General features: G+C 42.8%; 1 protein-coding gene across 28 annotated transcripts in view; it reads right to left on the reverse strand.

The window, feature by feature from the left end:
* nrxn1a (neurexin 1a) overlaps positions 1-16,428 on the reverse strand; it is a 1,341,442-nt gene that overhangs the window by 709,381 nt on the left and 615,633 nt on the right. For all 28 annotated transcript variants that reach the window (XM_078404791.1, XM_078404790.1, XM_078404793.1 and 25 more), the window contains one exon: positions 5,513-5,951. In XM_078404791.1, coding sequence (XP_078260917.1) covers positions 5,513-5,951 — 439 coding nt within the window. The remainder of the gene's footprint in view (positions 1-5,512; positions 5,952-16,428) is intronic.

Below are 16,428 nucleotides of genomic sequence, written 5' to 3' on the forward strand. Positions count from 1 at the left end.
CTGCACTGTTCAATGTACTTGCAGTAAGTGGTGCTGATGTTTGTAAGCGAATTGTGCTTCAGAAGAGTGGAATTGTTTGGAATGCGCCATCACTAGCGGCAATGAGTAATGGAACATAGAAAGTCACCTGGGTGCAATGGATATTCCCGTACTCTCAGGACTGCTGCCACTTAAAAATACTTGAAAGCATTCTCATGCTGCTACTGACTGTCCACGAGAAGGAGATGAACAGTGATGTCTGAACAAACAATGCATTCGAGTGACTTTGTGCATCTGTGCACTGCTGGTTCACAATGTCCCCAGTGAGCTTGAAAGGAACCTGCTGTATAAAATATGAATGGAGTTGTGAGTTAACAGCTATTGGCAGTTTTGTACCTGTGGTGCTGTTTGGCTGCAGGTCGGCTTGTAGCACAAGGCAGAATACCGTGATCGCATCCATGCTGATTCAAAAGTGTCAATATTTATAAAGGAGTGGGAAGGGAATGCTGTTGCAGACTGAAATCCCGTAAATCACAAGAAGACTAAGATCCTGCTCAATTTAATATCAGGACTTCTTCATCTTACTTTTATTCAGTTTTTTGCCCAACACATAGTTAAACAGATAGAATTATGGGACCTCTAGCTGTGGCGTGGTAAGGTCTGCAGCAGACAATTAGTCAGAAAACAATGTAGCACTTGGGGACAGAATGGGACATGCGTTGGCAAGGTTGGATCAGAAATCTCATGAGGGCAAAAGCCAGGGGCATCGTAGCAATTTATGGAAGTCGGATACTCGGGGACAAGGGATAAAACGCTTCGGGCATGATTGGTTCGAGAGAGATGAAGAAAAAGTGAATCTAAAAAGTGAAAATAATTCGCAAGGAGAAAATTATTTGACCACAATAATTAAACCCAAGGATAATAGCCACAAGAAGGCAGGCAAATCCAAGAGGCCATTGAGAAGTGTTGTCCAATCCGATTAGTGAGGAGGCACAGAGATTGGCACGTATTAATTGATGTTTTGAGCAGAATATTCTTACATCTGATGACAAAAAAATGTTGTTCTTGAAAAACAACTCACTGATGATTTAACAAACAGGTTGTCCCGAACTCAGATAAATCCTGTTCGTCAGACCATAATCGACATCCAAATGCAATGTGTGTGAATATAATTTAAACCTTATTGTTGTAAGGTATCCAGGGCTTGGGAGACAACACAATTGCATGCAATGCATCTGGCTGTGTAAAAATTATGGCAAATGCATACTCAACAGGTGTTTTATGATTTTTGATTTTTAAACTCCTATAACCAAAGAAATCTCTCCCATTAAATTGCAAACCCATATAAATAAAAGTAGTGATGAGAGTATTATCATCTGAAATTTTGGTCTTTGGTAGAGTGACCATTTCAGATGTAAACTGGCTGACCTAGTATGGCTTTTATATTCCTTATTTATTTCCTCCAAAGAGCAAACATAGTAAACGTTTCCAACAGGAAAACTATTGTGCAGCTTGGCAGTAACACTGGAACGGAGAGAGAACGCCTCAACCATTATTCAAGCTCATAAGTAGATCAAAGAAATGATATAAATGACAAGGAAAGAATGATGTTTCATGAACATCCATAAGCAAGCAGTCCAGTGAGACAAGGAGATTCAATGATTTTGATTTTAATGAGATGATCCAGTGAATCATGGAAATGTCACTGTCAAGCTAGTTTGCTGATGGAAAAGATCTTGGCTTGCTTGGAGCGAGATGGCAACTAATAACGTATAATAATAATAATAATAATAATAATAATAATAATATTCATTTATTGTCATTGCAACGAGTACAACGAAATTAAAAAATAGCCAATCCTGACGGTGCGTACAAACGTATATGCAATAAATGCAAAAACAAATAAATACATAAATACAATTAAATACAATTATATTAAGTACAAGATTTTTTAACGGTGTTGCCTAGTGCAAAGGTAGTGTTCAGTTCTCGTATGGCCCTGGGGTAAAAACTGTTCTTAAGTCTGTTTGTTCGGGATTTGATCGACCTGAAACGTCGACCAGAGGGCAGATGAACAAACAGACGGTGGCCGGGGTGGGATGGATCTTTTATTATTTTGCCTGCTCTACTGAGGCAGCGTAGGCTGAACAGGTGCTCCAGGGAGGGCAGTGAGCAGCCGATGATCTTCTGGGCCGTCGTGATGACCCTCTGAAGGGCCTTCCTGTCCTTTTCTGAGCAGCTGGCATACCATGTGGTTATACAGTATGCCAGCACACTCTCGATGGAGCAGCGATAGAAGGACAACATGAGCTTCTCCTGCAGGTTGGTTTTCCTGAGGATCCTCAGGAAGTGGAGTCTCTGCTGTGCCTTCTTTACTGTGGTGATGGTGTTGGTAGACCAGGTAAGATCCTCTGCGATGTGCGTACCCAGGAACCTGAAAGCTGGTACCCTTTCCACACAGACCCCATTGATGTAGAGTGGGTCGTAATCTCCACTGGTTTTTCTAAAGTCAATTATAAGTTCCTTTGTTTTGGAGGAGTTCAGGACCAGATTGTTCACTGAACACCATGCTGCCAGCCTTTGGATTTCATCCCTATAGGCTGTCTCATCTCCTTCTGAGATGAGTCCAACCACAGTCGTGTCATCCGCGAACTTGATGATGGTGTTGGTGGGATGGGTGGGGGCGCAGTCGTGAGTGTAGAGGGAGTAAAGGATGGGGCTCAACACACAGCCCTGTGGTGAGCCGGTGCTCAGTGTAATGGTGGAGGAGAGGTGAGGGCCTATTTTGACGGTCTGGGGGCGGTTGGTCAGGAAGTCCTTGATCCATTGGCAGATGGTTTGGGAAAATCCAAGGTCGGAAAGTTTGCAAGCAGAGTGCTGACAGACACGAACACGCTGCCCGGATTGAAAAGATCTATTGGCTGTGATATTTTGGGCTTGAGAGTTTCACCAGTAGACATATGGGAGATGTGTACGTACATATGCCCACTGACTACACACCACATGTGTAATTGAGATGAGTAATTTTCCAAGCCCAGGTGGACTAAAATGGTTGACTCTACACTTACACGAATATGATCCACTGTCAAACAATTGTGTTGAGATGTAATTTATTTTCCTTGATGTCATTTTTATCATAAAATATTTGAAACTGGGAATTCTATTCCTCTAGAAGGAAATGTAAGTCTGGCCATAATTATTTTTGAACATTGTGGCTAGAGATGAAAATATCAAAATATGTTTTGCACACACATCTGTTGAAATTTCAACATGGTGCAGCTATTCTGCCATTTAATTAGAAAAAAATGGAAGGACATTATGCATGTGAATTTACTTTGAACATTAGTTGAGTTTAGAGATACAGCACGGAAACAGGCCCTTTGGCCCACCGAGTGTGCACTGACCAGCGATCACTCCGTACACTAAACACTATCCTACACACAATTTACAGAAACCAATTAACCTACAAACCTCTGCATCATTGGAATGTGGGAGGAAACCGGAGCTCCCGGAAAAAACCTATGCAGTCATGGGTTGAACGTACAAACTCTGTACAGACAGCACTCAGGATCGAACCAGGGTATCTGGTGTATCTGGGTATCTACCGCAGTGCCAGTGTGCCCCACAGAATAAAGACTCGCCATAGTTTAGAAAGTTTAAATCAGAGTAATCATTAACAAATATAGAAAGGAATTAGGTGAAGCAAAGCTTAATAATACAACAGCTTTAAGCTCTGAAGCTTCCATCATCCAAAATGTTCACTTTTTTGTTTCCTGAAGTAGATATTTCTTAAATATTAAGAAGGTATTAACATGCAAATTTATAACGTGCCATACAAAACTAATATCTTATGGCTTATCACTCCTAAATAAGCATTAAAAGCAGCTTCGACAATTGACATATTTCACTTCTGTTTATAAGCAAACTATCCCATTTATGGTCTGCTTGTTCTTGGAATAATTCTTGCCACAATTTACACAACAAAAAAGAAAATTGCAAAAGAAAACCATTGGATTTTTTAAAAAGAGCAAATTAACAGCAATCAATATTCTGTACGTATGCCAGGATTTAATGAAATGAAGAGAAAGAGTTTCGTAATTTATGGCCTTATGGAATGGTACAGTGGCTTTGTAAATTGATCGTGTATTCCATTTGTTAATCTGGACCTTGGATAGATTTCTGATTACCCTTGAAAAGGTGAAATTGTAAAAATGTGCATCATTCTCAGATTAGGGTTGAACATGTGGAAAAAAAATAAAAGCCTTCATGAATATAATAAAGTGCAAAATACCATCTGCACTGAAAAACTGCAATAAGAAGTTATGTTGAAATCTTTCACAGGATCAAATCATTACATGCAAGACTTCACAATTGAGACTAGATAAAATGTTCAATTGGAATTTGGGAAGCATCAATGTTTTTCTATTCATACAACCAAACTTTTAGTAAATACTTTAGGTCATGAAAGATTATTCTATGAATTCTACTGCTAAAGCTCAGCTAGGCATCTTGGTCAACATGGACGAGTTGGCCTGGCCTATTTCCCTGATGATGCTCTGGGACTCCATGACTCGAAGTGTAGGTGCACCTCACGTAGTCCAAAGGGATGAAGAATGTTTTTCTTCAACTTCTCACATGGGGGTATTAAAAAACAATTTATTCCATCGCTGATTAATGCTAACAACTGTATTTTTATCCTGCACTTGCATTATTAAATTTAGTTTATAAAGCTAATACTAAGCACAATGTTTACAAATTCAAACTTTGATCTATCTAATGAGACGATATTGAATTTCACTGTTTGCGTATTATTCATTTATTAGCTATGCTTCGCCATGTGTGAAGCAGGTTGAAGAGTTAGGTGCAACTTAAAAAGTGGATCAATGAATAATCTTGAACAAATGGTTAATTTTCTTCCATCACGTGCTGCATGATATTGTAACAAATGACTTCACACAATTGTTATTCCTAAATAAATCAGACTCACTTTCTTCTGACTTTCTGGGTACTAATTTTGACTGAAAGTCTTAGTGTAGAAATTTCACAGTGAAACAATCCAAGCAGTAATTCCAGAACCATTACAATGGTGACCTCTGCACTGACCACATTCACCGAGGCCAATGGCTTTCCAGTGCAATGGTTTAGAATGTAACTCTGGCAAGATATGCAACATTTTAGACACACATAAAGAGTGGTATTGTCAACTTTGCAATGAATGTCTATGTCCACCAATTCTGCACCTATTTCCAAATGCCAACTCTCTCCACAGTTTTTTTTCTTAAATTAATGCCTTCACCTGCCTTTGGTCTTACCGCAAGTACTACAAGTTGTGCATTACACATCTGGCTCACAGGAACTTTAGGCTGCTGTTTTTAAATAGGGTGGACAGAGGTTTCAACCTCAAATTCAACATCAGATACACTTGGACAATATCAAAACCAAAGTGCAATACCTCAATGTTTTTAGACATATCTTCCCCGCTCTCAATTTATTTTGTGGTCTTAAGAAAATAATGGATAATAGAAAGTCATACCTGATCTTCCATCTCTCTGAAAATCCACGTGATACCAGTCCCCATCGTTCACTTTTCTTTGAGTGGCTTTTGTTTTGATAGCACCAGATCCCATATCTAGCAGAAGGTATAAGTGTCCATCTAGCATTTCGATGGCAAAAAAGTCCACCTTTACTATTCGCGGATTTTTAGCATCTTTTTGGTGTCGTGGCTTGCCGTGGCTAAAAAGGATCAGCCCATTTGGCTCAGTGGTGCGGAAGTCAAATGAGATCGATCCTGTCTTCTTTGCATTCCACTTTGGTAGCGATATAAATGACTCGGGGGTTTCAAATGTGATTGGATCAAGTGTCGCAACATTCTCACATTTGAAGGCCACCATTCCGTGAATCTTCATCTTGCGATCTCCTTGCTTTGCAAGTCGTGATAATTCCAAACGGACATCATTGTTTTTGTAAACAACCTACAAGTGAAATAGCAATGTTAATGAATGCATGAATTCTTCATAAAACTGATTTCAAACAATCAAACTTATCAATAAACAATGAGAGTAAAGATTAAGAAACACATGCACTGACAGGAGAAAAATTGATGATTATAAAATATGAAGAATAATAGTCAACCAGGATATCATTGATGCAATGATTTCCCATTTTGCAACATCAACCCTAAAAGGAATCCTTTATTAACTTCAACATCCTTACGAATTAGAAATGCATGAGTCTCTTAGTTACACTTAAATCTGCATTACCCACAGATTGTGCGACTTACTGACCACATAGAATGTAAATAGAATTTCAATTGAGATATAAAACAGTGATGTCCACTGGGTAAAGGGTGGGTAGGGGAGGAGGGAGACTTAAATACTGCTAATAAATTGCTGGAAGTGATCAAGATTGCACCAATGGAAAGGCATTGAACATGTTGTAAGATTGAATTACTGACCATCACAATACATTGTGATTTCTAATGCATGTCCAGCCAGAGGAGCTGTAGAAGGGAGCAGGGGGTGAGAATAAGGCCACAAATAGTACCCCAGATAAAATCACACCTATTTGTAGATGAAATACAGGAACAGAATCATTATCTTCTAGTTGATATTCAAAAAAGGTCCTCAAAAATAGTGTCTTGCCTGGCAGGCTTATGAAAAGAAGAGGCATCTCGTAATTCTATTCAAGAGGGAGTTAAATATAGATCTTAGGGCTAACGTAATCAAGGGATATGGGGAGAAAGCCGGAATGGGGTACTGATTTTAGATGATCAGCCATGAACATATTGAATTGTGGTGCTGGCTCGAAGGGCCGAATGGCCTACTCCTGCACCTATTTTTTATGTTTCTGTTTCTATTTACACTGAATGCCAGTTTCTTCTCCCCTAAGAATTCCATACATTCCCAGATGAAGTTTAAAGGCATGTTGACTGTGGCCATGCTGTTTAACTAGTTATTTTTCTCTCTTGAGAGAATTCAGATTTTGATAAAATCAGTAAACCTCTACATGAATGTACTAAAATATTAGACAAATCAGTGAGATAATTTGTTTTCTTAGCATTTCTTACTTGCAGGCAAATCTTTCAATCGTTCCTTCCACCTTTTTCATGGAAATATCACCAGGTCGGTAACTTCCAGATTTTAGTTTAGTTTAGAAACAGACCCTTCGGCCCACCAGGTCCGCACTGACCAGCAATCCACTCGCAATAACACTATCCTACACACTAAGGACAATTTACAATTTTACCAAGCCTAATAACCTATAAACCTGTACATCTTTGGCGTGTGGGAGGAAGCCAGAGCACCCGGAGAAAACTCACGCAGTCACGGGGAGAACATACAAACTCCGTACAGACAGTACCCGTAGTCAGGATCGAACCCGGGTCTCTGGCACTGTAAAGCAGCAACTCTACCGCTGCGCCACCGTAACGCCCAGATTCTAGCCACATTTTTAGAATTTAATATTGTTTAAAGAGCAATTTGTATTAATTCAGGTGATGAGGCAGTGTGGTAGGGCTGGGAAGGGACATGTACAATATTTAAGACCTCTGCTTTCATGCAGAGGAGACGCCAAGGATGAACAATGCTCTCGGGACTCAATCAAAATGCAGGTTGGTAGCAGCAAACTCAAGCAGTTGCCATGGCATTCCTGTTGCACAGTAAATAGGTAAAAGATTTATCTCTTTTTCCATCAGCGCACATAGACAGTGTTTATCCATTTTGCAATCATATTCTCCAAGGTCTTTTATACAGAATCATGGAACAGAGAAAGGCGTTGTGGAGAATAATGATGGTCATGAAATGAGGTAGAGAATCAAAATCTCTTCCTTCCAGGGAAACAATGACTCATTTTGATAAGACGAAGGTTGCTGAAGACCAGAAGTCATGCAAGTCCCTAAATATTTTCATAGCCTTTCCAGTCATTTATTTTCCCACCATTATCTGAGGGTGGGTGGGGCAAATAGGTTACAGTAACAGATGCTGCCTGTCCCGCTGAGTTACTCCAGCATGTCGACCTTAGATGATTCACAGATTCAGGTTAAGGATGCATCATTCTTACAGTAAGGTCCAAGCTGCTGCAAGATTGTAGTCATGTTTTTTTGCTTGCTCCCCAAAAAAAGAGAAATATTCCAACCAGATGAAAGCTGTGAAGTTAGTGGTTCAATGGTACTTTATTGTCACATATACCTGGGTACAGTGAAATTCCTTTTTTTGGCATTCAATTGAGCAAAAAATTATTATACACAAGCACAATCTTACCTGAGCACAGGAGTGTAAGAATGGTAAATTGAACTGAGACAGTAAACACGTTACAGGCTCCATTTGCAACCTTTAGCATCTGGGATTATATCATGAACCAACACTTGTGATTTTGAATGAGCTGCTTCATTAAAACAAATCTGGAATGTCTTTGTCTCATGGCCAGCATCAAATGTGACAGCCAAGCCCAATAAAGACTTCCTCAAGGGAGAATACTACCATAATGGTGGGATGACATTACGGGTTAGTCAAGTCAAATTTATTGTCATAAGCACAAGTACAGTGAGATACCGGTACAATGCAAATGTGGTTTGCAGCAACATAACAGTCATATAAAGTAGCTAATGGTGTGTGACTTCAAGCTTCTGCACCTCCTGCCAATGGTAGAATCGAGAAGAAGGGACGCCACAGGTGATGGGGATCCTTGATAATAGATGCTGCCTTCGTCTGACAGTACCTCACATTGATGCTTTCAATTTATTTATTTATTCATGTCATCACACAGCTGTTTTCCAATTGCGAGCAAATTTTAGTGCCACGTCATTGGCATATCATATCATATATATACAGCCGGAAACAGGCCTTTTCGGCCCTCCAAGTCCGTGCCGCCCAGCGATCCCCGTACATTAACACTATCCTACACCCACTAGGGACAATTTTTACATTTACCCAGCCAATTAACCTACATACCTGTACGTCTTTGGAGTGTGGGAGGAAACCGAAGATCTCGGAGAAAACCCACGCAGGTCACGGGGAGAACGTACAAACTCCTTACAGTGCAGCACCCGTAGTCAGGATCGAACCTGAGTCTCCGGCGCTGCATTCGCTGTAAAGCAGCAACTCTACCGCTGCGCTACCGTGCCGCCCATCTGCAAGATCCTTTGCAGTGCATATGTCATGCAGCATGTCACAGCTCAGGAGATGTTCCATAGTCTGGAGGCCCCGTCCACACTCGCAGTCTGCCGCATCTTCAGTATATCCCCACTTCAACATGTTCGATTTGCTCCTCCCCAAGCCTATCTGCAGTCTGTTGAGACTGCGCCAGGTTATCCACGGTTGGTCGGAACCTGGTGGGAGTTTCTCAGAGGGATCGATTGCCATGTGAATGTCTTCTGGAGATTTCTCTAGTCTCTCTTCCTAGAGTTTGAGCCTTCTGGACGATGCTCTGCAGTCCAGGGGATGGACAGAAAAGAGGAAACCTGCGTGATTTCAAATGCTGAGGTAGCAAAGGGTGGTCATGTATGGGGTCTTTCATCCTCTGATTGTCTGAGGCGTTCTTTTTGACTGGCTACAGCTCTTCTGATTCCAGGAGGTGCAATGCCAGAGAGTAGGTAGATGTTGTCAGTCTTGGTAGGTTTCATGCATTCACTGATGCAGTGACAGCTTGTGTTCAGCACAGGATCAATCTTCCCTGCATGAATTGAGCGCTCCCACACTGCGCAGGCATACTCAGCAGTGGAGAAACAGAGAGCCAGAGCTGCTGATCGAATGGCTTTAGAATTTGCTCCCCATTTTGAGGTACTTTCAAAATTTTCTAGAACTGACTTTTCCTTTAAGCTTGGTGATTTGTGCTTTGTAGGTCAGAGATCGATCAAGAGTCACACCGAGACAGACTGGACTGTCACAGTGCTCCAATCTGACTCCATTCCATATGATCAACCTTCGATTTGCATACTTGTTCTTCAAGTGGAAGGTGCAGACTTGGGTTTTAGATGGATTGGCTCTCAGGTGATTCTCTTTGTAGTATTAGGACAGGTTGACTAAAGCCTCACACAGAGAAGCTTCTGCCTCAAGGAAGTCAGCACTTTCGGTTGTAATACACAGGTCATCTGCATAAATGAAACTCCTGGTGTTGGGATGGATAGACTGGGGCTGTAGAGAGCATCCTGTCCGGCAACATTACAGTCTGGTTTGGGAACAGCTCTGCCCAGGACAGGATGGCCCTGCAGAGAGTAGTGCGTTCGGCAGAACGCACCATGGGAACTACACTCGTCCCCCTGCAGGACCTATACATCAGGAGGTGCAGATCCAGAGCAAGCAAGATCATGAGGGACCCCTGCCACCCCAGTAACGGACTGTTCCAGATGCTACGGTCAGGCAAACGCCTCCGCTGTCACGCTGTGAAAACGGAGAGGATGAGACGGAGCTTCTTCCCACAGGCCATCAGGACTGTCAACTTTGATAACCCCAGAGACTAAATTTTTGTCGACACTTTTTGTGCTATGTTTAGTAACTTATTAACTTTATTTATATGCTGTAACTGTAATTATTTTTGTGCACAACCCGCAGGCATTGCCACTTTCATTTCACTGCACATCGAGTATGTGTATGTGACAAATAAATTTGACTTGACTTGACTTGACTTGGTCATTAACATAGATATTGAATAAGGTGGATGCCAGGACACTTCCTTGAGGGAGGCCTTTTTTTGCCTGCGCCTGTGACTTTTCTTTCCTGACAGCTCGACAAAGAAGCATCATTTTTCGACCAGAGTCTTCACCAAGTTGGTTAGATGCAAGTTGTGGGTCAAATTAAGCACTTTGTGTAACAGTCGGCAATGGTTTACAATACAATACAATACAATACAATATATCTTTATTGTCATTGTACCCAGGGGTACAACGAGATTGGGAATGCGCCTCCCATACGATGCACTAATTTAGGTAATTTAGACAGCAGCAACCCAACGAAACGAACAGTTGTAACAGTTTTGGACAGGGTAAAGTGCAAGTTGATCTATGCGTTGTGGCCATCCGGCTCAGCAGGACCGGTTCATAGCAGCTATGGCCCTGGGGATGAAGCTGTTCCTGAGTCTGGAGGTGCGGGCATAGAAGGCCTTGAATCGTCTGCCCGATGGAAGGAGTTCGAACAGACTGTTGCAGGGGTGTGAAGAGTCTTTGTGGATGCTGGTGGCTTTTCTGAGGCATCGTGTGTTGTAGATGCCCTCCAAGTCTGGTAGCTGTGTTCCGATGGCCCTCTGAGCTCTATGGACTACCCGCTGTAGAGCTTTCCTTTCTGCCTCCGTGCAGCTGAGGTACCACACAGGGATTCCATGCGTTAGGATGCTCTCTATGGTGCAGCGGTAGAAGGTCTTCAGCAGCTGTTGGGGTAGACCAGACTTTTTCAGTGTTCTTAAGTAGAACAGTCTTTGTTGTGCCTTCTTGACCAGCGCAGCAGTGTTATTGGACCATGTTAGGTCCTCCGAAATGTGAGTGCCCAGAAACTTGAAGCTGGACACTCTCTCCACACTGACCCCATTGATAGAGATCGGGGCATATTCCCCGTTATGTGACCTACGGAAGTTGATGATCAGCTCCTTGGTCTTGGTGGTATTTAGGGACAGGTTGTTATCCGAGCACCAGTCCGCCAGGTTCTGCACCTCCGCTCTATAGTTTGTTTCATCCCCGTTGGTGATCAGCCCGATCACCGTTGTGTCATCTGCAAACTTGACAATGGTGTTGGTGTCGAATGCAGGAACACAGTCGTGTGTGAAGAGGGAGTAGAGCATGGGGCTCAGAACACAGCCCTGTGGTGTGCCGGTACTCAGGGTGATAGTGGAGGACAGGTGCGGGCCCATTCTCACTGCCTACTGTACCAATTATGCTTTCAATGATGGGGAGGGATGTGCCCGTGATGGACTGGGCTACGTTGACCATTCTCTGCAGCATTTTGTGATCCTGTGCAATGGAATTTCTGTACCAGGCCACAACACAGTCAGCCAGTCTGCTTTCTGCTGTAAATCTGCAGAAGCTTGTTGGAGTATTTGTTAACATGCTGAATCTCTTCAAAAGTCTAAGAAATCAGAGGTCCTGGCACACTTTCTTCATGATCATTTCTATGTGCTAAGCACAGGACAGGTCATCCAAGATATTAATGCCTAGCAATTTGAGGCTGCTATCTCCCTCCACCGCTGATCCACCAATGAAAACTGGTACATGGTCTCCTGATTTCCCCTTTCCCAAGTTAACAATTAGTTCCTTGGTCTTGTTGATGTTGAGAGAAGGGTTGTTGTTGTGGGCCCACTCAACCAGGTGCTCTATCTCTCTCCTTAGCTATACAGGAACGAGGTTGGACAGCTACTATTATGCCAGTGCACCAAAATACAAGTTACTGCCTCCGACGCTGGTGAGTTTTTAAGGTTGCTTTTCAACCAGCCTGTACAATGCTGAAGGATGGAACTGACCTGCATTTGTCAGGGGAGCAGCACAAGCCAGGCATCTGACGGTCTCATAGGAGGCAGTTTCAAGCTCCCCAAGCAGAAGCTCCAGATGTGCAGCCAGCAGAAGTGCCCCAGAATCAAATTGCATAGATGGAGGGCAGCCTTGTGGGATTGGTATGTGGTATCCCAAGAACTGACAATCACATCGTTCGGCAATGATCTTCACATTGTGTGAGGAGATTAGAGTAGATAAGAACATTAAAAGTAGAAAGTAAAATGCTGTGATCACATGAATTTCTTGTAGTAAAGGAGAATGAACATTTACTTTTAACAGGGCAGGAAAGGGAGCATTTACTTCAGGGTTACCCCCATAGTTAGTTAATTTGGCATTTCATTGTCAAGTATTGGTAAAAAAAACCTGGTGCATTTGCATTCTTCTGAAAAGATAGTATAAAATAATTACCATTTGTAGAAGTGTGTCAAAGGGGAAGTCTTGGGAGAGATTACAAAGGTAGACTCTGATTAATAGATAAGATCACTTTGTTGACAATTTGAATTCTGGTGGGTTTTTTATGTTGTCTTTCAGAAGACCCATGAGCCATTGCAGTTCTGATACACTTTTGATTCAAAAGAAACTGGTGTTTCAACATGCACAGATCATAATACAGAAACTAGACCATATTACAAACACCTGCTGTTCAATTAAAGCAGTGAAAATATCTCAAGTATAAGAGTGTTTACGTTTCATACGCGGTGGTCCAGAACAATGAAATTATTACTTGCTGAAGATTTACAGGCACATGAATGCAACACAATAAATAACTGTACAATAGATTATCAATTATTCTACGTAAATCAGACCATGATACTGCAAGCCAGAGTATGCTGTGAAATCTTAAAATGGCAAAATCCATAGTCGTTCAGTGATAAGACTATGTGATAAGACATCGTGATAAGATAGGAGTGTGGTTAAGATTATGCAGGGTGGTTCAAGAACCCAGGAAGAAACTGTTCTTTAACTGGAGATAGTGGTCCTCAGGCTCCTCTACCTTCATCCCAGTGGTAGCGGTGAGATGAAAGGGTGGCCCGGGGGATGAGGGTTTTGATGATATTATCTGACTTCTTGATGTAGCGCTTCCTTTAATCCCTTCGATAGTGTAGGTATTAACAGGAGTGATGGATCAGGCAATGTCCACTACTTCATTCTGAAGCCATCTAATTACCATCTCAACTGCCAAACCAGGCTGAGATGCACCCGATTAGTATGTTCTCCACTGTACATTGGTTAAAGTTTGATACAGCATTCGGCGACATGCTGAATCTCCTGAAACTATTAAGCAAGTAGAGGCTTTGGTGAGCGTTGTTTGTGATTGCATCAATGTTCTGGGTCAGGACAGGGAGGTGCACCTGACTTCTTTGCTGTTCAGCCTACGAAAACAGGTGCATGGTCCCTCAGGGACCTTCATGAAGGCAACGATCAGCTCCTTAGTCTTGTAAACATAGAGAGCAAGATTGATGCTCTTGCATCACTTAACTAGAGTATTGATCCATCTCCTGTACTCTCAATTGGGGTTTCCCATTATTCATCCAAACATGGTGGTATTGTCAGCAAATGTATTGTGGACATTGGAGCTATGTCTGGCTACACAGCCATGGGCAGAGAAAGAGAGCAGCAGGGGGCTGAGCACACAGCCTTGAGATGCCCCTGCACCGATAATCAGCAGGGAGGAGGTGTTGCCAATTCGTACTGACTGAAATCTGCCGATGAGGAAATCCAGGCAGGATTATAGGGAGAAGCAGGGACATAGTTCCCCAAGTTTAATGATGAGCTTGAAAGGGATGATGGTATTGAACGCTGAGGTGTAATCAATGTACAACAGCCTTTTAGTTTTGCGATACAGCGCAGAAACAGGTCCTTCGGACCACCAGGTCCGCACTGGCCAGCGATCCCAGCACACTATCACTATCCTACACACACAAGGGACAATTTACATTAAATGTCCAAGCCAACTAACCTAATTGGCGCGGAACTGATAAACTCAATACAGACAACCACCCGTAGTCAGGATCAAACCCGTCTCCGGCGTGGTAAGGCAGTACTCTACCACAACGCCACCATGCCATAAGTACATGTTCCTATGTCTAATATACATGCTCCTGTTGCCCAAGTGGTCCAGTGCAGAGTTGAGAGCTAGTGAGGTTGCATCCACTGTCGATTTGTGCTACAGCAGGCAAACTGAAATGGGTCCAGGCAGTGCAAAGGTAGGAGTTGATTTGTGAAGCAACCAACCTCTCAAAGCCCTTCACCATAACGCATGGAGTGCCGCAGTCAGTGGGGAGACATTGAGTAATGTCGCCTTGCTCTTTATGTGCACCAGTATTATGGATGACCTCTTTAACACATTGATTTTTTTTTCTCTGTACTCCACAGGAGGTACTTTGCTTTGATTCCTTGCTGCTGGTCTTGATATGACAACAAATGATTGAACGGTACATTGCCACCCATAAACCATGGCTATATCCTCCTTTAGAACTCATGGAGGATGAACACTTTGCAGAAAATCTTCCACTAGAATGGAAGATTCTACATTATATAAGTTACATACAGAATGATAGCAATCCATTCCGTTAGGAAGATGTAGTAGCAAGAAGTCCAGGTGACTGGGGATCCTGGAAATCTTAAATAAAAATAGAAAATGTTTGAAATTGTTGGCAGGTCAGGACAATTCTGTGGGAAGAGAAAAAATATTTCAGATCAGAGGCCATTTCTCAGAACGCATTGTTAGTCAGACATCGTAACACACGACAGACGATGCGACCTAAACTATTCTGTTTTTCCACTGTTTTCTGGTTTTACTGAGCAGTAGGGATTTATAATGCCCATGGGTTTCAACTCTTCACTTTGGGGAATGTGGCAGAAACGAAACTGGTTGAGCCTTGTTTTTTTGCCAAATCAGATGAATTCCCCAATGTTTCTGCTGTGATAATTACTGGATGAATGTGCACTGATATAACATCATGGATTCCCAATGGTTGCTTCAAGGGTGCAACCAGAAAATAATTGATTCCCTATGTCACTTTCATGGCCAGAATTCCCCAGCCATTTGACATTGGCTGGTATATTTTTACTCATTAGGTGAAATGCATCCTTCCAAGCAAACATCCTCACTAAAGATCTATTTGGCCTTTAAAAAACTCTGTTGGTGGAATGTTGAACATTTCAAGATGAATCCATTTTATGAGCTGTCAGAGACAAGAGCAGTTCTGGCCATTTTGAAAAATTGGGGGGAAATTATGAAAAATCTAATATCAGTAATCAGGGCTTAAATTTTTTCCCAACATTTACAGACCACAGCTTCTCACAGAAGTAAATGTTACCTGCCACATAAATAGGATGTCAATGCCACTTTAGGGAGAGTCACTCCAGAGCCATCATCCTATACTTAACATTTATTTCATTTTATTTGCAAACTATATACTAAAACTCTCGTTTGTTTGTTTGTTTGTTTGTTTGTTCCTGAACTACAGCCAAAACAGTACACGATAGCATGACAATTGTAGGCCCACCTTACTCACTGTCACCCCTCTGGTGCTAATGGAAGTAGTTTCATTGAAATCGATGTTATATTTTTAGTTATTCACATTTTAAAGTTTAAATCTATCTCCCAGAGAGGGAGGGTGGGGGGGAGGGAGGGAGGGAGGGAGGGAGGGAGGGATGGAGGGAGGGAAGGGGGGAGGGGGGAGGAAGGAGGATAAGGGCAGTTGAGGGGGATGGAGTGGGGGGAAGGGGAAGGGGATTGGAGGGAGGGGAGGAGTAGGGGGAGGGGGATAGGGAAGGAGGGAAGGAGGGAAGGAGGGAGGGAGGGAGGGAGGGAGGGAGGGAGGGAGGGAGGGAGTGAGGGAGGGAGGGAGGGAGGGAGGGAGGGAGGGAGGGAGGGAGGGGAGGGAGGGGAGGGGGAGGAGGAAGGGGGAGGGGAGGAGGAAGGGGGCGGGGGAGGAGGAAGGGGGAGGGGAGGAGGAAGGGGGGAGGGG

Source organism: Rhinoraja longicauda, chromosome 9 (genome assembly GCF_053455715.1).
Source record: "Rhinoraja longicauda isolate Sanriku21f chromosome 9, sRhiLon1.1, whole genome shotgun sequence".
NCBI lineage: Eukaryota > Metazoa > Chordata > Chondrichthyes > Rajiformes > Arhynchobatidae > Rhinoraja > Rhinoraja longicauda.